The sequence below is a fragment of the Cephus cinctus genome, unplaced genomic scaffold (assembly GCF_000341935.2).
Source record: "Cephus cinctus unplaced genomic scaffold, Ccin1 Ccin1_scaffold0191, whole genome shotgun sequence".
NCBI classification, from domain to species: Eukaryota; Metazoa; Arthropoda; class Insecta; order Hymenoptera; family Cephidae; genus Cephus; species Cephus cinctus.
In genome coordinates this window covers 257,327-280,475 of record NW_014332912.1, presented here as the reverse complement: position 1 = coordinate 280,475, position 23,149 = coordinate 257,327, and the positions used below count along the sequence as shown (strand labels likewise).

At 39.5% G+C, this 23,149-nt stretch overlaps 3 protein-coding genes across 8 annotated transcripts; 1 reads left to right on the top strand and 2 right to left on the bottom strand.

Moving 5' to 3' along the window:
* Positions 1 to 1,160: 1,160 nt before the first annotated feature.
* Positions 1,161 to 4,737, bottom strand: LOC107264710 (brain-specific homeobox protein homolog). Its single transcript, XM_015733252.2, has 3 exons — positions 2,750 to 4,737; positions 2,343 to 2,598; positions 1,161 to 1,418 (listed from the first exon to the last, which is right to left on the bottom strand). The coding sequence occupies exons 1-3, from the start codon at positions 3,086 to 3,088 to the stop codon at positions 1,174 to 1,176; spliced, it is 840 nt and encodes a 279-aa protein (XP_015588738.1). The 5' UTR covers positions 3,089 to 4,737; the 3' UTR covers positions 1,161 to 1,173.
* An 882-nt stretch (positions 4,738 to 5,619) lies between these two features.
* Positions 5,620 to 8,650, bottom strand: LOC107264791 (leucine-rich repeat neuronal protein 1). Its single transcript, XM_015733433.2, has 6 exons — positions 8,465 to 8,650; positions 7,279 to 7,550; positions 6,931 to 7,190; positions 6,567 to 6,858; positions 6,327 to 6,485; positions 5,620 to 6,261 (listed from the first exon to the last, which is right to left on the bottom strand). The coding sequence occupies exons 1-6, from the start codon at positions 8,616 to 8,618 to the stop codon at positions 5,935 to 5,937; spliced, it is 1,464 nt and encodes a 487-aa protein (XP_015588919.1). The 5' UTR covers positions 8,619 to 8,650; the 3' UTR covers positions 5,620 to 5,934.
* Positions 8,651 to 8,659: 9 nt separating this feature from the next.
* Positions 8,660 to 23,149, top strand: LOC107264792 (homeobox protein PKNOX2). Of its 6 annotated transcripts, XM_015733435.2 has the most exons (8): positions 9,268 to 9,629; positions 11,655 to 11,817; positions 15,157 to 15,582; positions 15,742 to 15,942; positions 16,163 to 16,454; positions 16,768 to 16,899; positions 17,249 to 17,427; positions 17,521 to 23,149. In XM_015733435.2, exons 3-8 carry the CDS (start codon positions 15,274 to 15,276, stop codon positions 17,836 to 17,838), a joined length of 1,431 nt encoding a protein of 476 aa, XP_015588921.1. In that variant the 5' UTR covers positions 9,268 to 9,629; positions 11,655 to 11,817; positions 15,157 to 15,273; the 3' UTR covers positions 17,839 to 23,149. The 6 variants fall into 6 exon arrangements, with proteins under 6 accessions (XP_015588924.1, XP_015588921.1, XP_015588925.1 ...); XM_015733438.2 differs by lacking the exons at positions 9,268 to 9,629; positions 11,655 to 11,817 and adding an exon at positions 8,660 to 8,783; XM_015733439.2 differs by lacking the exon at positions 11,655 to 11,817 and having other exon boundaries at positions 17,264 to 17,427.

The following is a 23,149-nucleotide window of genomic DNA, read 5'->3' as shown; positions in this document are numbered from 1 at the left end:
ACTCCCTTAAAAAGCCAGGGCCGCTTCAAGAGGTAGACAAAGTGGCAACTTTCGTCAAAATGCGAGTAAATCCGCCACCCCGCAACAGGTTTAACGCAACGCGCATACGATATTCGGATGCGTAGCTGATTGGTCAGGTATCCCACCAATTCTTCGATAATTGTATTTGTAGAGGGAAAATATATATTTTTGAATAATATAATAAAGGGCATACTAACGCTGTGCTTCTTCCGATATCACGGAGATACTAGAAAATATTTGAGGTTATGAAATACGTCATGGACTTACGGCGCGTTGTCTAATTTACGTGTGAAGCGGGCGATAGGTCTCGTTAAGGTTTGAAAATGTCCTGAAAGGATAATGGCTAAATGTCAGGATGCCAATTAGTGGGATGGTAATGCTTGGCAAGGACTTGTCCGTCGTCCGTGACCCGCGACGCCATAAAATGTCAAACGAGCAGCATTTCGACCGCTAATACCGTCGTGAATTCTCACGTGGCGAACGATATATAACATTAGATTTTATTTCGTGTGTAGGCGGCAATATTTAAAAATTAAAAATAAGAACAATGAACGAGGCTGATATCGCGATTAAAAAATGGAGCATAGGATTTTTATATAATTGATATAGGTAAAAACAGAAACGATTTATTCTCTTTCTCAGATATTATTTATATCACTTGACAATACATCATTGAAAAATTCTCATTCTAACCTCTAATCCAGAATCGCCTATCGTGTTTGGGATGAATATTTACAATAATGTCCATTACACTAGAATCGAGTTTCTCGTGCGCTCCTTATTGTTCGTATTGACTCTAAGCACGTTCACGATTATTCGTAGACTGTGTCAAAAAGATATAAGTACACAATGTACGTACGTAATTACAATGGATCATTAAGACGACCATCTAATCTCATCGGTCACTCGTAAAATTCTATTTACTATTAAAAAAAAGTGACATTTATTCTGAAGCAAATAACAACACTCATTCGGAGATCAATCTTTTATCTAAAAAGTTAATTTTTTTTTTCTAGCTCTCACGTAATTCTCTATCGTCGGTTGCACGCGCGGCTTTGCGAGTCTCGCGGTAAAATACGAACCAATGAAGAATTCTACGTTAAGTTTTCAACACAATGCTCCCTAAGGAAGCGGTTCACCTTCACAAGAGTCTCAGCGATGTTGCTGGCGTTGAAGTGGCTGATGGGGTTGATGCGTAATGCCAACAGGATGCGGGTGAGATGATTGTAGAAAGGGTGTAGGTGGCGGTGAACTTCTCCTAGAAATATGTAGTGTCTGCGTAGGTGACGGAGTCTCATCACCCAGGACATCGATCTCATCTTCCTCGGAATCAACGGGTGCGTCGCTACTCGCCCGCGACTCGCGACCGCCGCTCAATGAAAAGTCCACAGGTCTTTCTGCGAACAGTCATTCTACATGGAAACAAGGCTTGTCGATGCGTGGTGAGTTTCAAATAATTTTTCCTTCCGAGGGAAAGTTTAAATGGTATCAATTAGGTCAGACCTTAGTAACCAAGGACTAAGATGTGCATGGAACAATTATAAATGTAGGTCTGGCCGAGCACTTAGCCAATAATTGACTAATTTTCAGGAAGACCGAATCACGAAGACCCCAAGTCTCTAACCCCTACGTAGTCTCAAACCAAGACATCCGCCATCCCCAGCTCCTCAGAAGATGTCTCCGTAACTTTATTAGCTCCTTCTCCAGCATCTCTACCGTCTCTGTAGCCCCTATCGCCTCGGCAACCTCCACAACCTTCTTCTCATTCTCCTACCTCCGCCTACCTCCAAGACCTCTCTTACCCATCTTCACTCCCTGGAAACGGAGCCATCTTGGCTTTCTCAAGTAACCGGAGTTAGGTGGATGCGATGCGGCGACTTTGGATTGTCGTTTGAGAATAAAGCAATGCAGTTACCATTAATTACCAGGTTGCCTCGCAATAACGTTAACGTTACTCAGGATGGATGAGTGTATTGCGGATATTCTTGAGGACATTTTTACTGGGCACTACGTGCTGCTTTAAATGTCGCAATTTTTATCTGTCTACAAATTTTATTTTATTAATTCAGTATTACCCTTCAAAATTATTGTTTGGTATAGACCGTACAAAGATTTTACTGTTTGGCTGAAGTAATGGGGGGGTAACGTGCCTAACCATGCGGTTGTTCCTTGTATAATGAAATTGCAGGAAAGTCAAAGATCCTGAGTATATCTTCGGTTTGATATTTTCTTTTGACAATAATAATTTTTTCAAAGGTGATTTGAGTACTTATACTAAAAATCTTGTGGTTATTCTATAGACTGTAGGAACTGCTACTCACCGGCTGGTGAGCTCACGGAAACTCCTTGCCCAGTACAGCGTTGTTGATTAGCATTTTGATTTGCACTACCGTCTGTGCTGGTCTTGAGCTTACGCAGTTGCTTCTTGTGCTTCATACGTCGATTTTGAAACCAGGTCTTCACTTGGGTCTCGGAGAGGTGTAACGCAGCTGCAAGCTCCACCCTCTCGGGTGTACTCAGATACCTCTGAGCTTCGAACCTTGCCTCCAAGCCAGCCAATTGTTGATCACTGAAGACCTACCACGTCGGGAATTCACACCAATCACATTATGCTTTGTTAAACAACGAATATGAAAAATATTATGTTTTGAAAAAAAAAACAACAAATTTCTAAATTTTTCAGGGCTTTTACAGATTGTGTCTTACTGTTATCAATATCAGAACTTACGGTTCTGGCTTTCCGCCGTCGGCAGTGTTTAAGGGCTGCAAGCTCACTTACTCCAGGGACCACCCCGACACCTACACCCATTCCTGCACTGCTGAAAAGCGGCCCCAGGAAGAAGGCAGCTGCTGGCGGGCCAGAGGAATAACCAGGTAGCAAACTTGCGAATTGCTGATATTGCTGATGTTGCTGAACGTGAGAAGGTGTCAGTTGATGGTGAAGCTGATGCTGGGCATGTGGAGGGACACTACTTCGGCTGAGAATATCTTCAATTAGGAAAGAAGTTCTACTGGCTGATGTCCCGTTTTGCGGTTGCTGCTGCTGTTGCGGACAGGTGGACTGCATCTTGTATATTTTTTAATATTTCAAAATTAATAGCGTCCAACTGTATTACTTTTTTACGAGCTTCGGCATCGTTTTTATTGCCATTTTTTCCACTTTTTTCACGTGCCCCAATTATACTTATCTGATAGGAATTTAGGGGTCTTCTTTATTACGTCTCAAACGACAATTGACATCAGGATGCGTATTTGCGAAATTATTAGTTTCACCCAAATCAGATTTCATCGGTGATACTTTATACAATTTATTGCACTCGATAGTCCTAATGATTTCAAACTTTATATTTATTCGTATACACTTGAACGTTTACACTTTTATCAATCCCGTCGTACTGGTTAAGGATTATACACTTTTTACAAAACCTTAACTGCTTCCCAGTCTCGAGAGTAATTTTGTAAAGCAGACAAAGTTTTCGCGTTGAATGAAACTCGATGCGATTAAAAAAAAATTGTGATGAATTTTGAAACCACTTGAATACATGAAATTTATGTTGATTAATTTGAAAAAAAATTACAAAATCAATGTCATATAACGTTTAGTTCGTTCTACCCATAAAAAATTTCTAATTAAATCATTCGAAAACTGGTTTTTTCGTAAATTCACAAAATTCATCAAAACACACCAGATTCATCCAGTAACAATATATTCCTCTTCACACATATTTTGACTACAGGGATCCTGCCGTCAAAAAATGACGAAGCTCAATCCGTATAAATCAACCATAGATACACGAGCTTGTAATATTTTTCACAAAGCTTTTTGCACTCTTTCCAAAAATTTGACACGTGTTAGCATCCGCTAGATCTCTGTAAGACACTGGCACCATTTAGCCCCTATCAGTCAGTCAACCTGCGATTGAACGTGAACTCACACCCTCTAGGTGAATCGAACCTGGGGTGGGTTTCCAGGGTCGGTCGCGTCGCATTGGCGGGCGTCACGACGCTCGGCGTCGCCAGGGTTGGCCCTAGAATTGCGGAGGCGGAACCCCGTTCACGTTTCCATGGACACCCAGCGATCATTTCACCGGCTGAGATTCGTATACGTAGACATATATATATATAGCTATATACAAAATATATATATATCAAGACTGACTACGTATTCGTCGATATATATATATATATTCATATACGTATACGCATCTACGTATACGCATATACATATTCATCTCTTTTGACAAAAAACTTCGACGCTTCGTGCTCGCCATACGTTTACAAGTCAATTGCGATTCCTTATGTATCTCTATGTATTTTTCTACACACAGGCGTCGCGTATTTCGTTACTTTGCCGCAGATATAGGAAGATCTAATTGTAAACTTTCTCGTCTCTAAAAATGGGGATGATCTCTTTAAACGTTCACCTAAGGATTCCTAATTTCACTTAAAATTGAATGATCCATTGTTCGCCATTTAGTTACTTGCATAAGAAATTTTTATTGTTAACTGATTATATTTTCAAAGTTTGAAAATCTTGATTATTATTCAAATAATAATATATCAGTGTGTATTATAAAATAGTTCAAGCATATATATGTATATGATCCCTCAATGGCGAAACCTCGACTCTCAGTCAATATATTGACATCGGGAATTTCTGAAGGGACGAGGATGAGGACCATGTTGAGCGGAGATACAGGATTAGATTACTTATCGTATAGCGTATATACAGGATTTTCCGTATAGTGCATTTTCCAAGAGACCATGAAATACAGAGAGCAAGCTCGAGATAATTAATTTTTAAATTTCGCGCTTCAGTAATGCATATTAAATACGTTTCTCTGGATATGTTATTAAAGAAGGTTTATTTAAAATAATTCACGCGAATAGTACTATACGTGCTTTTTTTTACTAAAATTAATAAATCCTGTAACGAAGGGCTAAGTCCAAATTGCGTATCGTCTTTGTATGCTAATGTGTATACTACGTTATAATTATACGGGATACCTTCTACCTACGTCACGAAGTCTCTGTGCAATATAGGGGGTCTACATGAGTGGCGCACAAGAGAGGCGCGTGCCGGCATTTAGACGGGTTTGCTTCCGCGATTATTGAGTAAATTAACGTCAAGGTAATTGTGTTAGTGACGCGTGTCCATCGGTCCGTCCCTCGGCAATCTACAATCTGCAATCCGTGGCCCTTCCACATGAAAACGAACCACGAGCTTGAACCGCTGGAAACTCCCCTTAAGATTGAAGCCTACGACTGGCGTCATCTCCCCAAGAGACTTATTAGCGAAACGGTTGCCTCGTGCTGTACTTGATATTTGGTAACGGTAATACGCTGCTTCGCAACGGATTCTTGTCGCTGAGCACCGGTAATGCGGATGATGTAGCAAATGAGAAGTTTGTTGCGATTGGAGAATGCTGCAGCGCTGGCCGATCGATTGATGGATTTCCTGTATGTAGTTGGGTACATGAAAGTTTGGATAAAGTGCTGTTTAAATGTTTGACAAATATTTCTACTAAGGTATTATATGTGCGGTTAAGCAAGGGGACTGTATGAATTTTTGGTGGGGATAATAGAAAACTTTTTACATTTCTTATAGGTTATGAATTGTCTTAGCAAATTGTAGAAAATATTTTGTTCGCTTTTAGTTTACATTAGGAATAATTGTCTTGCAATTATTAATAGTACTGCTCACTGTATATCATTGGAATATTGTTGTTTTGGTATTTTGCGTAATTATGAGATATACAGGTTTCACGGTTTTGTCTCGGACAGTAACTTAAAAATGAATCTTACAACGAAATATACTAATTAATCATATCGCGCATGCAACTAAACATCATACTTTGGCGATTTATGTACCGTAAAGCTTTTTGCAATTTTATATGCAATTTATCAAAATTTTTAAATGTTCTCGTCGTTATCTGCTCTTTTGTAGAAGGCACGAGAGAATGTGGCTGGACGCTGAGAACCGCAGAAGAAGAATCCTCTTTGCCAAAATACAAAGAGCGTTAGAGTTACAGGAATTGCTAGTAATACTCCTATGAGTAATCCGACTAAGACGGCAGCATCCCTTTCCGGTCTGGCTTCATATAAATCGAGACAACGGAGGTGCCGATTCGCCAAGGAACTCAAATTCTTGCCCTCGTGTTCCGGAGGAGCTGCGCAAGTCAGAGAGCCGATCTCGTATTCTTTTAATTTCTGTCCTACGCCAGGAAGTAACGAACCGATCTGAAAAAGATGATATATTTATACCTGTCGAAAATCGTAATTGCCATCAGTAATTAAGATCTAACCAGATACTGATTATCACAATCGCAAGACCATTTGTTGTCGGAAAGATCAAGAACTTCTAAATTGTCCCAACGAGCGATCAAACCAGCCGGTAAATACATTAAAGCGTTGTTTCCCAATTCCAATCTCCTTATTGGCGGCCATACTGCTGCTTCGTTTCTCTATGGATATAACATATATAGAAATTAAATTCCTGCAAATTCTTAACAGAGTTTCTATATAATTGTTTTGGACGACTTTACCTTATCAATCAAAGCGTCCTCGTGGATTTTTCTAAACAGAGGAGAATTCTCTATGTGCAAACTCTGAAGACTGATTAAGCCGGAGAATGCACCTGCTCCAATTTTAGTCAGATTCTGCATACCACATAGACTGAGCTCTGTTAGGTTAGGCATTAACGGGAATGCATTTTCCCTGGTAATTACTTGAATCGGATTCTCGTCCAAGCATAGATACTGTAGAGCTTGTGCATCTTCCAGCGCCGTTGGCGGATCAGTAAAGGCATTACCTCTTAGATGAAGCTTTGTCAAATATCTGTAAATGTAAATTTCTATAATCAACAATTTTTATATACCAAACTAATCAAGTATTAGAATTTTAACTTACTTTGGAGTGTGGAATAAATGATCTGGTAAATCTTTGAGACCACAGTAACTTAAATCCAGCTCTTCCAAATATGGAAGATCGGCAATCGCTATCGTAGTCGAGTGATCGATGACCCTCAGTGGATTTCCTTCTAGAATTAAGACTTTTAAATCCGGAATGTGTTCAAATAAATCTGCATTCAACGTGTGAAGTGCATTATGGCCCAAGTTCAAGGTGACTAATCTTGACAATGGTTCGTAGGCGACATCCGAAAATCGTCCCTGAAAACAATAATTTAATATGAATTAAAGGTGTGCTTAAACAATACCGAGTAATTGAACAACAATAGACAGTCACTGGCAGTAGTACCTCGAAAACGTTTGGTTTAAGTTTTTCAGAGGTAAGTTGATTATGGCTCAGGTCCAAATCAGTAAGATTCCTGATTTCTTTAAACGTGCAATCGTCTATCTTCACAATTCTATTATGAGATAGGATCAGCTTGTTAATAACAAGATTCGGAAATGGCTCTACTCGAGCTAGATAATTGTTCATGAACGTAAGTGTCACCATCGTTTTTATGTTCCATTGAGAATCCACAAACCCACTTTCCAATTTCAAATTGGAACAGTTCACAATATCGGCTGAAAAATAATAAAAAAATATTACATTATAATAATATATTTTAAAATAATGTTTATTCGTTCGTTATACCACCATACATTAAACTACCTCTACTTATCCATCTGAATAATTATTCATTTATTTTTATAACGTTACACCAATTACTCAGCGCAGTAAGTAATGCTTACAATTAACCGATTCGACATACTTTGTCATGTAAATTAATCATGTTCATGTACCGACATATGTATAAGATATTGTTAACGGCTCTCTCATAAGTTCTCTAAAGATCTTATAACTGTGTCGAATGTATTTTCATTGCAAGACAATTGAATATGTTTCTGATATTCGAGTACAGGTTTAAACAATATTGCTGTTCGCATATCAGACGGATATGTACTGCGTTCCACACAAGAACTGGACACCTATGATGCCTGGATCTTACTCTAGTAATTATGATTATGTTTGATACAGATTACACAAAATCCCACGAAAGATAGTACCGTCGATATCACAGAATGTGATAGGAATAGAAATTTGCGTTATCGGTATAAAACAAATATATATATATATCTACGTATCAGAGACATGTCACATATGAATTTTGGAAACAGCGTAAAAAAACTAATAGTAAGTTATAAAAGACGTTAATATAATTAACTGCAATAAAGAGCAGTGAGTAATAATGCAAACGTAAAAATTGACTGTAGAAAAGTTGTTAAACAATATTGACAATTATTTTCATCAGTCACATATCGAGTCAAAATTTAATTCGCTAATACTGCAATATTTGTGGATCTTTAATCAAGCTAAAAATACGGATTTTCCGTTATCCGATATACGAAAGAATTTTGTTAAATGCGGACGGAACGACATTTCGAAGTTTTTCATGAAGTTTCGAGAAGTTTGAAGTAACAGTTTGAAAAAGTAATACCTTTGCACGAACACACACTACATACTGCAGGTAGCCGAGTAGTAGAATTGTCACTAGAGACGCTGCTATCCAATGGCGTCAACGCCGGGACGTCTTCATTGGATCTTACACTCCCGACAGCAAGAATAATAAGGAATATTGCGTGAAGAATCATGGTTTCCCTCTGGACGCGTCTTCGTACTAATTGCAACCAGAGAAGTGAAATCGTTTCTTTATGAACTGGGACCTCCCTGATAAGAGTCAGTGATAAGATACGGTTCACAGGAACGTTACTCATCAAGCGGGGTGGACAACGTAATGCGAGGAGTGGCGAATTCAGGTGAGTTTTACCAGACAGTTCCACCGATTGTTATACCTGTATAGAAATCAATGGCGAACAGGCCTTTGTTCGATTAAATTCGTAGTATAATCCAATAGAAATGACTCTTCTAAACGTAACGTTTTGAATTACATATTGTGTTTCGTGATACTTTGGGGTGAACGCCATCTATCTCCATTGTGCAACAACGTCGATAAAATTTTTCGATCATCAATGTTATCTTACATTTGATATTTTGTCAATCAACCGAGTAGCGATTATATGCATATTTGTAATGTTTATAGAAAAGAATTATCATAATCACATTAGTTTTATTTACTCCGCAATATTACAAGTTCTTCGTAATACAATGTGACAATTGCCTATTGTGAGTTTAACAAAGTTGCTTCTTAGTTACTGTAAATTATATTTTTTTTAAATATCCGTGATGTTCCCGCTCGAAACGAGAGACTCGATCGATGATAGTCGCACGCTGTTTCCGATGTGTGTGCTGCCACCTAAAGTGAGAAGGAGGAAACATGTTGAGATGCTTCGGCGAAAAGTATTGAGTCAATGACGTCACAAAAGACGAGACAGTGGAAGGAGTAGACGGTAGACGGTGCGTTGAAAAATGTCCGATTATTTTAATTTATCGTCGGCGTAAATAGTCGTAAACAGACACGGAGTATGGTGCTGTTAAAGTGATTTATCCATTAGTTATTCTGAACGAATATCACAGTTACACGTGGACAATATCGAAGTAAACGAAGGGTCAAGCGGATCGAGGAAAAGTTGGAAAAAATAAAACAAGTGGAGGCGTGTTGTGTTGTTCGTAAGGGAACCGTCGAGATCAGGCATCGTAGTACGGTAAGAATACCACGCTAGTTATATCGTCCTTGAAGCACCGAAACGGCAGGTGGCTGACAAACGGTTGCTTGCTTTCGCTAACGTTTATAATATAGAGGTTAGGTTCTTCGTTATTCTGGTGTGCACCGCGACGCACCGGAAAACTAGTTTTGTGCGCACTGCCTACCAGTAAACGCCCATTTCTCTTAGTGTAGGTTGACAGAATTGCAGATTGATGCGATCGATATCATCAGGGATTACGAGAAAAGACTTTTAAGACGATATCGCCTATAGCTCATGCGGATGATGACTCTACGAGGACTCGAGTTATGCGTTGACGAGGACGATAAAAATCCTTTCGATTCCACGAAATTCATCCTCTTTCCCAACCATCGTGTCCGAACTGCTGGCACGATGTAATCGACCGGTTTTTTAGTATCGCTTCCGTTGAACATACAAGTTCGCTGAACCGGGCTCTTAATTTTGTTTTACACAACGTTAATCCCACATATAACTTATCTACTGAACTCCCACGTAGCTACCTTATCGTTTGATATCTCCCAAGATATAGTGCATACCAAAGAATGACGTGCGTAAAATACATTCTCTTCATCTCATTTATAATAAGTGCATATTCTAGAATGATCGTAGAAAATTCATAGCGAATCATAAGGTTATGAATTCGTATGAACGTTCCTTAAATAGAGAGTTCATTAACTAACGGAGTATGAATTACATTTTGTAATTGACGCAGGTAAATGGTGCATACCATTATGAATGGTATACGTATGGTATATGTATGTATATACACGAGAAATTACATAACGTACCATTGTGTATTAGAATATGACAAATGTATGATCCTCTTAACCTGTCTTAAAGTAAGACAAATATCTTCAAGCTCATTTCTGTGCCAAGTTCATTCACAGAGCCGAAAAGTAATGGCAGTCAAAACATTCCATTATTTCCCAGAGAGACAAAACAAATATATGACACAGTATATTTATTCCATAAGGTACAAACAGTGCGCATCTTCGTACAGTTTACCGAGTGCAATCAAAATAAATCCGGTATGCTCGTAAAATATAGAAGCAAGATACACGCGGACAGCATCGTTTTAAACCGTAAAAATTTTCATGACAACGCGAGTAATAGTCACGGTTTTATCTCGCTGTCAAACAGGTGGTTTCAAATTAAGAATGATTAACGATATCCCGAGTTGCATTGGCTTAAATTCCATCGAAATGATAGGTTAGTCCGATGCGCTTCTCGCGTCGTGAAAAGTCAGAAGCGCGCGCACTCTTAATAAAGCTCGACAGGGCGGAGGGGACGAGATATCCAGTAACGTAACTAGAACGTCTGAAGGTAGAGAACCCTGTTCATCAATTTTCATCCGTAACTAAATTACAAGCTGTCCAATACATCCCGAATTTTTTTTTTACCAAAATCCCAATAACTTGTGGGTACTTATTCATCTAATAGTTGAAACAATGGCAACCGAGTTAAAGAGAGTCGGTGAATCATTCAAACACTCGGTACACGGACGATAAAAAAATATCGAGTGTAGTGTCTGGCTTGTAGCAAATATTCATGGCTCGTCATTTTAGCAAGTATCGTGGCGCGTAGACGATAGATTCGGCACTGGTCACCGACAAGAGAAACAGCATAGGCAGCACCAGGAGCAGCAGTAGCTCGGTAGTTTTTGCTCCGCCCTCGTCGCATGAAAATGATTGTTCTGGCCCACGGCAGGACGGGGTGGTACTTCGGCCATTATTGACGTTTGAGTGACAGACTCGAGGAGTTTGTGAAAAATCGACAGCTATTCAGAGCATTCGCATACGGTGACAAGGGTATCCGGCGCTTTCTTTACTGACAGTTAGTAAACATATCCAAGAACGTTCCCGTTCGGGCTCTAGCGGATTTTATGAAAAACACGTGGTGCACTCAATCCTCGCGAGTTTTTTTTCACGATGTAATATTAGCTTTACGTAGTTCATACGCCTTGCGGAGTCTCTCGATCACAGAAACCTGTTCCTCATTCGTAAGATTGGTTTCTCCCTTGCGACCTGGGCCTACATTTTCGTCGGTTACCTGAAGGGGATACCTGCTGCTGTCGCTACTACTCTGTTGCTCCTAACGCCACCGTTGACGCCGCCTCCTTCGTTCTACCGACCGAATGATATGTAAATCCTACAATCATTTATTGGAGGTTTGTAAGCTTCTCACGACTTTTATGAATCATTGAATGACAAGTAGTATTTATTTTTTTATAATCGATAGAACTTTTTAACCTCTATTTTTTTTAATAGAAAACAAATATAAGACTAGGGTAGTCGTTGCATTTAGATTTGTCTTTTTTTTTTGTGTATCGTTTGTTTGATTTTTATGGCTGTTGTAAACTGATATTTTACTCAGAGTCTACAATCGAGGCTTATTGATTAGAATAGTGTATATTTACATTGTAATCATAAGTACCATTTAACTTTCAGTTCTTTGCTAAAGATTTACTTTCTAGATATTCACGAGTTATGAGCACGTAATGGATCCTTGATGGATGCAAGTTAAATGAAAGTTTGTATAGAAAAGAAAAATTAACATCCTTACGACATCGACATCGTGTGATCCTCCAGCAAACGCATATCCTCCTCGTATAAAAATGAAGTGGAAAACTTTTTGCATTAACTTCGTGGCGTACACTCGCTGAATCGTTTCCATCGAGCGGAGGAGGTTACGATTTATTTTTTTATCTTCCTTCAGTAACGCTCTTCTCTCTCTCTCTCTCTCTTTCTCTCTCTCTCTCTCTCTTTGTAACTTCGTAGTAGAACCATTAAATATCAATCGCGCGTACGAACCCGCGAATCTCTAGTGCAATAAAATCCTTCGGAATAGCAAAATTACCGCACTCCGACCATGCTTCGCTGTTCGAGGGTAGACAAGAATCACCGTACGGAGACTGACGTAAGAAATTCAACTGAAAGTAACAACGGTGAAGCATTCCTTAGTGTTATGAATATCGAGCAAAAGCAATATCCTTGACACTGTATTCTGGCGCGTGCCTTGACATAACCTCTACGTACCAAATTGACAAATAGATACAACTGCAATTTTACGATCCACTACACGTATTCCTATTGGCTACTTTTTTTGACTCAGTCATTTATATCCGTACAAAATGATAGAATTTATCAGTATCGAGTAGTCGTTGCTGTTTTAACGATGGCATTTAGGCGCTTGCCTTTCGCTGTGAAAAGACTCGAGGTTAACTGATGCACTTACGAAAATGAATGTCATGGCGGTCGCGTCCTAAGGGTTTCCGGGAAGTAAACAAACGTCCTGAGAGACGCGATTATACTTGGGAGCTCGTAGGACGAGACTAATATGCCCGAATGACATTGCGACGGGGATCGTAAATTTGAAATAGGACCGTAATACGAAGTGAAGTTAGCAGAGTGCCTCGCAGCGGTAAACCAGAGTAAAGTCCGTACACCCTCTCACTCTCGCTCGATCCACTCCTGGTGGTTCGTTAGACGTTTGATACGTACCGGCGATGGTGGGCCGGTTGATTGCGTCATAGATCGTTCTTCCTTGTAACAGCTGCTGTAAAAATGCCGAGGTTCGAGGAATCCCAAAGCAATATGCCGCAGGGATAGCGAAGACGAAGGTCCGAGATGGAATTGGGTAACGTAGGGTTAGAAGAGCCGATGAGAAGCAAGAAAGCTTCCTTGTGGACGATCTCGTTTCGGTATTGTACAGGTGGAACGGGCCTCTGTCAGCGATAATATTTTAAATGAAACCTTGGATACGAGCAGCCGAGGGGCGATAAATATCGGCTTTGTCGGAAAGATGCGCTCGGAAAGCGCCACTTGCAAGTAATGGCGCCTCTCCCTCCCCTCCCGTACCACTTCCTCTTTCACAGTACCTACCTCATACCACGGAATCTTCCCCTTTATCTTTTCTCTTCTTTCTCTTGTAACTCCCTCTGTCTTCCTTCTCGCTACCTCGTACCCCACGTCTGGCTCTTCGATTCTCTTCCACTCGTTCTCTCTGACTCGCCACCCTTACTTACGCCCCCCCCTCTCTCCTCCCCTCTCACCCTCTCGGCGATGTTCACTTCGCTGCTGGATATCTCCAAGTGTCGGGTTCTCACTAGCGTTAGCTACGAACTTACACTCGTTACGATCAAGATGACTGCTATTACTTGAAATTTTAGACTGCGCACGACGGGATCCGATTTTACGTTCTGTCATTTTATACTGATCTGAAGGGTCTGCCGAGAGAGCATGTGTACTTTAATAATATTCAGATTTTTTTTCAAAGCATATCATAATCAAATGGATATAGTAATATAATTTTTTAACGAGACATAAGGATTTTATGTGTAACGTACCGATTTTAAAAGTCACGAGGATAGTAAAAAAAAAGTTATGGAAAATATTTTTTTCAGAGAGTAATTATTTTTTGTTCGGAAACTTGAAAAAAAATGTGCAGATTTTTTTTTGTTTCAAAAATTCTTCTTGTACATTTCGTCAAATCTCTAAGTCCGCTCGTAGCCCGTAGTTCGTTATGCAATATATGTAGCATAAGTTACATACATGTAGCGCACGTCTGCAATATGTGTTTTCGGCATTTTCACGTTATACGTTGTCGCCATGCCGCAGTGCTTTATTTATTCATGTGGAATTGCTTGGGGCGCCAAGAGCACAGGGTTTGGGAATTCAAAGGGACGAATGGTGGAGGTTCGGATGGCTATGGGGAAGACGACGAGAGGGTAGAGAGAGGGCTGCCAGGGATACCTTCGAGGAGAGAGAAGGTGCTGGCGAAGGCTTCTAATGATGACATTTAAATGCAGTAGCACTAGTTCGGTGCTTGGTGGTGTAGCGACTTTCGTTCGAAGAGTAAGGGTACGTTCACACTAAATCCGGATTAACGGCGTCGATTCTTTGTTCGTACCTTATTGTCCAGAAAGCTATTTTTAGACAATTTAAATGGTATCCTGCTTGTAACGCAATTGCTTCGAGAGACTTCGAAATTATATATGCTAATAAGGTGCTAGATGTTCAGAGGTAAATCTATCACGAAAACTTATATTTGTGTAGGAAAAATAATGTTCTCCTTGAGAATGCCGATGCTTATATCTATGAAAGTAGTGTCATTAAAAAAAAAAACAGTAATTCAGATAACGTAAACAGTTATTTTGTTACCAACAATAAGCTTCAAACTGCCGTTCATTAATGCGAAAATCAGAGTGTCTCTGCTTTGTCGTAATAGAGAAAAAAAACGAGTCGCCATTTTGAAGTAACTTCTAACTAGAATTTCTATACGGGACATCGTTCTTTGTTTGCTAACGGCTGTCCTTGAGATTGACGCCATTTTTCGTTCTTCCGTGGATGAAGCATCATTCTGTAAGAGTAAATGGTGAATGCGAATGCAATTGATAGAGAGCCGATTCTTTCAATGATAATATTCTTTGTCTTATTTTTCTTTGTCAAGAAAGTGTCAAAGGAGCGCGATCCAATCTAACTGACCGTAATTCCCATTTGTTTTTCAGCACCAATCAAGAAGGAGACGGTGTTAGACTCTAGAGGATATTATCGGCGGAGGAGAGGATTCTACAGGCCCTGAAGGACCTGAAAAACAATGGAGGGTCTAAGGGTGGAATGATAGGATGCAAGAGGGTAGCACCGCCGTGGCGCTAGCGATGGTGACTCCTGGTTACGATCAGGACCCTGCGAGCGGGGTAGCCGATTATACTACCCATCAGGACCAGGCACAATTTGAAGCGGATAAACGTGCCGTTTACAAGCATCCCTTGTTTCCCCTGCTGGCGTTACTCTTCGAAAGATGCGAGCAGGCCACGCAAAGTTCGGACAATTCTACGTCCGAAAGCTTCAACATGGATATACAGGCTTTCGTCCAACATCAAGAAAGAGACCGAAAGCCTTTTCTAATCAATGACCCAGAGATTGACGGCTTGGTAAGGGGTTTACGTGTAAAATAGTTCTGGTGGCTTTGTCTTTTTTTTTTGTTTTTTTTTTTTTAACAAATGGTTGGAAGACAAAAGCATCGCGAAAAAGAATTGACTGTGCACAAGGAAGGAGACAAGTGAAGTTTTATTATTTCTAATGTGTTACAGATGATAAAAGCCATACAGGTGTTGCGAATTCATCTGCTGGAATTGGAGAAGGTCCAGGAATTGTGCAAAGACTTTTGCAACAGGTACATCTCGTGCCTGAAAGGAAAGATGCAGAGCGAAAATTTACTTCGGAGCGATTACAGCCATCAGGGCCACGACATGGGTCCATCCAGTGGCAGCAATGGAAGCAGCCCACTGCAGGTTAGCTGTTTTTTTAAGCGCAGGACTCCTCACCCTGTTCCCTTACCTGCGTAGATATCCTTGTAGTACAAGAGGAGTACGAGGACCAGTGCTGCTGGTATATTGAGTACTGAGAGGTATCGAGATATTAAAATCGAGATCAGACCCTCGTGATCCTCTTGATGTAAAATAGCACCCCACCCCTGCTCTCTGACGGCTAGTTGCGACATATATTTGCCAGGTGCTGTCATCTACAGGCAATGATGTTGAGTCGGGAGCTAACGGACTCCGAGTGAGCAGAGGTGACTTGCTGACGGAGAACGGTGCTGCTAGCCTGGTGGGCATCCATGGGGAGGCTGGGACCGATCGACCCTCCTCTGCCCGGTCTTCTACAACGACACAACACTCGATCCGGTCCAGCAGCCAAGACCATGACGATCCACCGTCACCATCCACGGTTCACGGAAGTACCCCTCTTTCGCAAATTGGGGCTCATCCTTGTGCATCTGTTAACGATATGTATCTCGGTCAAGGTCAGTGAACTGGTCACTGTTTTTTCTTCACCGTCAGATTCCTTTGAAATTTAATATTCCCAGTACAATTTTTCAAGAATTTGAAAAACCGCACATCTGCTTTTGCTGAGGCAACAATGGTTCCTGGGGAAATTTGTAGAATAGCACTTTAGTATGGAGTGAGATACTTTTGGCCGACAGAGGCTTGCTAGTTTAATGTATAAAGTCGTGAAAAGCTGCTGCTGTCGCATTCTGCAAGGATCTTAGCGAGACATTCTGGGTCATTCAATAGTTGGAATGATTTAATGTCTGATATTCGAACTTCCGTTTGTAGATGATATGGATATGGTGAATACCGCAGATAGAATATATTTGGAAGAAGCTGGATACTGGGGTCTCCTTGCACTGCAAGAGCGCGAAAACTCATTGGTGGATATTCAAGATTCAGTCGATGAACCGTATCTTGGTTAGAAACAATTATGATTTTTATCTTTTCACGATTGTTCATAACACGCGAAACAACGATAACATTCTCAAGTCATTGTGTTGTTTCCCTTCACGCTGATACAATAACATATGTTGCATCTCATGATAGAAACAATAGAACAACAAAACATTTGTCCCCGTACACTAAATAAAATTCATTCACAGCTTTCAGCCAAGCAATACGTCCACTGTACTAATAAAATTAATATTATTTTTCTCGGTCGTTTTTCCCATAGATTCTTCCACAAATGGGTTTACATTTCACCCTCTTTTTTGTCATATAGTTTTCGTTTTACATACTCTCCTTGAAATAAATCAATTGGGCTTAGATATTACTGTTGCAGGCTCTCCTTCGCCAGCTCCGAGCGAGGACGAGGACGAAGGTCTGGGCACTGCTACTGGTCATGGCGGTGGCCACGGAGGTGTTCGGAAAGGAAGACAAAAGCGTGGCGTCCTGCCCAAACAAGCCACTACCATTATGCGTTCCTGGCTCTTTCAACATTTAGTTGTAAGTGAAATTCGCACCAAGCGCTCGTATTGTTAACAAGCTGGGATAAGAATGAAACGAGTAACGGGTTTTTTTTTTTCATTGAACTTGCAGCATCCATATCCCACGGAGGACGAGAAGCGCCAAATTGCAAGTCAGACGAACCTCACGCTTCTCCAAGTGAATAACTGGTTTATAAATGCTCGACGACGAATTCTACAACCAATGCTGGATGGTGCCGGTGCCGAGGCTATACCGCGTGCCGGGAAACGGCACAAGGTTAATAAACAAGTAGCACAACATCAGCAACTGCAGCAACAGCAAGGTTGGCAGTCCGAGGATTCGGGAAGTGATTCGGGTTCCAGCGACGGTGAGGGAGGTGCCGACAGATCTAAGGACGGTAACGATAGCGATGAAGATGACCTTCACTGACCTCTGTCGATGACCGAAACGTCAACCTCTTTGCGGTACCTTCAAACTCAGTTGCTCATTACAGTATTAAGGTATTCGAGGTTAGATTTCGCTTTAACTGTCAAATACGTAATTATTCTCGCGAAAATCAGGGATACATGGGTAGAGGTTATTACGCTCTTGTGCTGTCGTCGAGAACGATACTTCTCCGCTTCCTTGTCATTGTGCGAATGGGATTGTCTTTCAAAGTTCGTTTTGCAGCGAGACGTTAACTCGCCGCGATTTTACGTGTACACGGTGTTCCCGGTGATAAATGTCAACGGCGAATCTTATTCCCAGGTGCAAGAATATACATTCGACGTAAATATTGTCGATATATGCGTATCGTAGAAAGAAGTCTGTTAAGGAGATATTGAGTGGGGAATAATCGGAGTTCATGTAAACGTAGTGTAATCGAGAGTGTGCCCCGACTATTTTCACAGGATTCACCTTGTTCCAAATGACGTCCGACGGATGATGTGTACATTGTTAATTTGAGATTGAAAAGAAGCTATAAATAAAATTAAATTTCAAAATTATGCTCGTGACGTTTATATCATTTCGACGGTAAACTCTCTGTGTGCGCTCATTTTTAACGCGAGGATTTTCGCGAATGCATTACTACTTCACCCGTTGACCATCGGCTAGTCATTGATGCGCAGATTCTTCTTTTTTTATTATTAAAAAAATGCATGTTACATTATTTCGTTATAGCCGTACGTACTCTCTGTATTTATTGTAGCTCACTTCTCAATTCCACGATCGACTCTGGGATTCGTAATTCTATTAATTTTCAGTTCTACGTCATCGCTTGTCGATTAAAATTTCAAACTCGATTACGTAAATGAATCTAAATAATTAATGTAATTTAAAAAATAATTTCCTTTCATTGCTCCGGGTAATGTCCGAAACACTAAACTGTGCGACTGAGTGATTCCCGTAATTCTTCGATTAGCAACTAACTTATTGTATCGGAAGTGTGTGTTGGCAAAGAATTTCCTGTGAAACAGTTAAATTGACATACTGAAAGAACTGTGTTTATCAAAGGCGCTACTGATATTATGCGCAACGCGTTTAAGCAAAGCTTACATGATTTCCTGGATTAAGCAATTGTTATTAATATGCAAATGACACTATTTTAAAAACATTGGTAATTATTTATTTTGAATGACACAATTTGGCTAACTTTGAGGTAGCCACTCCTTCGTTCTCACTGAAATATGTACAAAGTGTCCTACTCTTCGTTTATCATTTAAGGAGCAATTACTTTTATGAAATAGAACTCTTTGAAGTTTTCACTTATCCGCTTCATTCATCACGCAAGTAGCGACGTTACTTTTTCTCATTTTAATTATTTGTACAAAGTACTTCGTCTTTCTAGGTCAACATCGAATCGAACGGTCATTCGTAATTCACATTTCCTCATGTGCGATTAAAAAAAAAAATGTACCAGCAATCGAGAAGTAATTGCAAGCAATGTGTATATATATTTTCGAAGCCTAAAATGCGCTTGCTAAACACTAAATGATACTGGAGATTCCAATTGAATTGCATTAAAATTGATCGATTAGCGTCGTACCGAATGAATCCTATTATTAATAATAACGAAACTCTAAAGATTTGAACAAATCATAATCGTTACGTTACAGTTTCTCTGTTTTGTGCCATTGAAGAGCGTGGTAACTTCCACGCGTAGTCTTTGTTCAGCTCTGCATCGTCGTGACGTAGCGAAGTGCTGTCCCTCCAAGATAATAATATTAATAATAACAATAATATAATACACTACTTAAATTAAAATATATATAATGATTATATTTTTAAACTCTAAGTGTCGTCTCTGTGCGTGTACCGCAGCTTGCGGGCTGGTACTGCTGTACATATATTACATACGGAACTATTACTAAGTAATAAAGTTAAAGGATAATTATTAATAATTTTTAAGACTAAAAGAAACAATACTATAGCCCACTGTAACTGATAATTGATCAAACACGACATGAGACGCACATGCCATTCCTAGGGGATAACCATATAAATACGTTTACGCTGTCTACGTAAGATCTTCACGTTTCGCAAACGTATTTCTGTCACGTTTACTCGTAGGCTGTAGGGAGCAGAATGCTGGGTATTAAAATACGCCAATCAAATTGTATTACTTGATAAAAGCTGTAACGCGAAACAAGACTCCGAACGCGAGAGAGAGCGTGTCGTAAATGTATATGCGTAAGACTGAAACGTTTTCGCTTGTAAAGTCCCGAATGAAGCATTACTTTCTTGGGTATTGGCTTCGACAATTTGAAAATTCAAAAATATTTTCAATCTTTTTCAAGCAACTAGCGAATCCCCGCGTGCGCAACATCGCACTCTAATCGTGTCCTATAAAATCATACTATATTATTACATTAAGAGTCTGGATACTAATGTCACTTGTACACCATGTGCCGTCCATCGTATCGTCGATGATTCCTTTTTTGTTTTTCTTTATTTTTTGCGCGATCACGAATTTGTAGACTTATTAAAATTAGCCATTGACCATTAATTAATTTATATTCCTTTAAGATAACTTGTTTGACGTCCGAGAAGAACTTTTTTAATAAATTTACGAACATTCTCTTATCAATTAATGGAAACGGTTATGATGCTGAAATTCATGGTCGTGTATTGGATTCGTGCTATTAAAATTATAATTGAAAAAGTAATACTTGCCTATGACAGTAAATTTACTAATTAGCCAATGTGTCACATTGAAACACGTGCTCAAATTTTGTCCTATCGGTTTTACCGTATGAAAGGACTTTTCCACGTATTTTTCTTCAAAGTAGATCTTGGCGCAGCAGAATACAATTTTGCGAAAAGTAATTGCCTTTCATGAGTCCGCATTGCTGCACGCGACAAACACAAGACAGACAGTCGACTCAGAAACTTCTATCGAGCGTTCGTAAATTCCATTTTAAGTGTAAAAAATTAATTTTTTGCAATGCTGTACGGAAAGTATACAGTTTGTGCACCAAAACGAAAGCTCAGTTTTCTGCCCTTGTAGTGTAATATACTATTACCGTAAGCACTTTTATAAGTTTCTCACAATGATACTCAAAATTAAATGAGGCGCTTCCATTATTTTCTCCTAAGGCAAATTATCTGCTTTAAGTTCTCATCTGCGATGCGTAATTCCTATATATGTAAAATATTGGCAACCTACTATTTTCTTTCCTTTTCAAGCACTTTGTGATTCATTAAAGTTGGCATCAATGGCAAAATTCGAAGTGCGATTTCAGGGATGCGTTTTGTAGCATCTTTAAATCAGCGCCAAGAAATATCCTTTCGGTTTAGCTGCTTCGAAATGAGATTTTTAGTGTCGTACCAAGAAAAGCGATAAGGATATATAAAGAGAAAAAGAAAAATGGAAAAAAGCTCGGTATCACCAATTCGAGACAGCCGACGCAGCAGTATAGCTCCCATGTATGGTGCTACGAGAGAGGTATAATCGTGCATTCGTGAATTTAGCACCTTTCTGATATTATTTTTATCCGAAAAAATTGGGAGAAAAAAATACGTCCCAAAACCCGTAAAGAATATTCAGAATTTGTGTGAGCATGCGCGTGTTTTCAAAGCTACGTACGACAGCAATAATAAGAGACAGACTTCTCAGCGAGTACGGCTAACCGAATGTAGTCGTATTGTTAAACGTATAAAAGCGCTATAATACGGGACTATACTGTAGTTTAATTAACTAATAATTAAGAATTTAAAATGACTTAGGAATAAGAAGTAGGTTGTAAGGCTGAACCACGTATACGTATGTGCTGCGGCACCAGACAACTGTGATAGCTCGGTGGGCGGTGCCCAGCCTCCTACATCATACATCATATACTTGATTACTATGAAATACTTAAAGTTGATCAAAAAAATAAAAAATGAAATGGTATGATACTAATGACTCAATAAGGACGTAATTAATTCGTTAATGAAGGAATTAATTGCGCACCAAATTCATGCGCCATACCAAGGAAACCTACAACACTGTTCATATACACGTGCATAGAATAATTTCATGTGCACATTGTGTGTTTCCTTAGTAAATACAAAAGAATATTTCGTCCTTGCATGCACGTGCATACGTAGGGATCGCGACACATGTGTACGAACTTATGGGTAATTCACTCATTTTACACGGTACTGATTGGGTTCGGTTTAACGTGAGAGTATTACCTAAAAATGTCATTTATTAACGACGAGATAGAAATGGACCGGAAATACTCATACGAGGGAATCGTAGTGCTAGATAAATCTGTTCGTATAAGTTCAACGAAGAATTTTTTGTTTTTTTATCCTAAATATTTTGTTCACAATTCGTTTCGATCATTTTTTGTTTTCCCTTCAGTTTGATGACGTTACGTGTACCTGATATGAGATTTATATCAATGCAACTGTTGTTTCTCGAGTCCTTGTATTATTGACCTTCGTTGTACTTGACGTTAAAATTACATTGATCGTCGTGAAAAAGATAAATTTTCTATTCACGCGAAATTGTATATTAAATTCTGGAGCATTTCTATCTCAAATTCAATTTTTAAGTCATAAGCTAAACGTACTATACATTAGTTACGTGCATCGCATACTGAACGAACATAAACGAATGAATTGAATACTTCTCTCTCGTGTACATCTACGCTCTGTTAATTAAGTTTTATTGATAATAAATGCCATCACGCTTGCTAAACATATTTCGCACCTTTCTCGTAATATCAAGCTGTCTGTCCGTAGAATTCTTGGGCGAGGTTCGAGAAAAGTGCATTTTTCGAACAATTAAAAGACTGTAGGAGGAATGCTGATTGCGTTTTCGCATCATGCAATTCATTGTCTGCATGCTGAATTTTCTATGTGTTTATGTACAATTTCAAACGTGGAGGAAGACTCAACGTTATCAGTAGCAGCAATGCAAAGTTGCTAGGTAGTTGAACAATTATAATGATATTTACGGTTTGTTCAATGTGAGAATATACAATAATATCACGTAAAGTACATAGATTGACAAAACAATGCTGAGAAACGAAGAACGTTAGATAGTGCCTTACGCGTTCCTCTATTTGCTCTTAGCACTTGATGTTATTTTGAAGCTTTTAACGAAACAAGATTTAATTGTTTGAACGGTTTTGTCACATGTTAAAAGCCAATTGTGAATGTAAGTATGTATTACATTAATGTTGATCTTATGATAGGTGGAGTAATCTATTCGTATACTTGCACATCAAATCATTGGCTTGTCGAACAAATAAAAAATCTTTTTAGTACT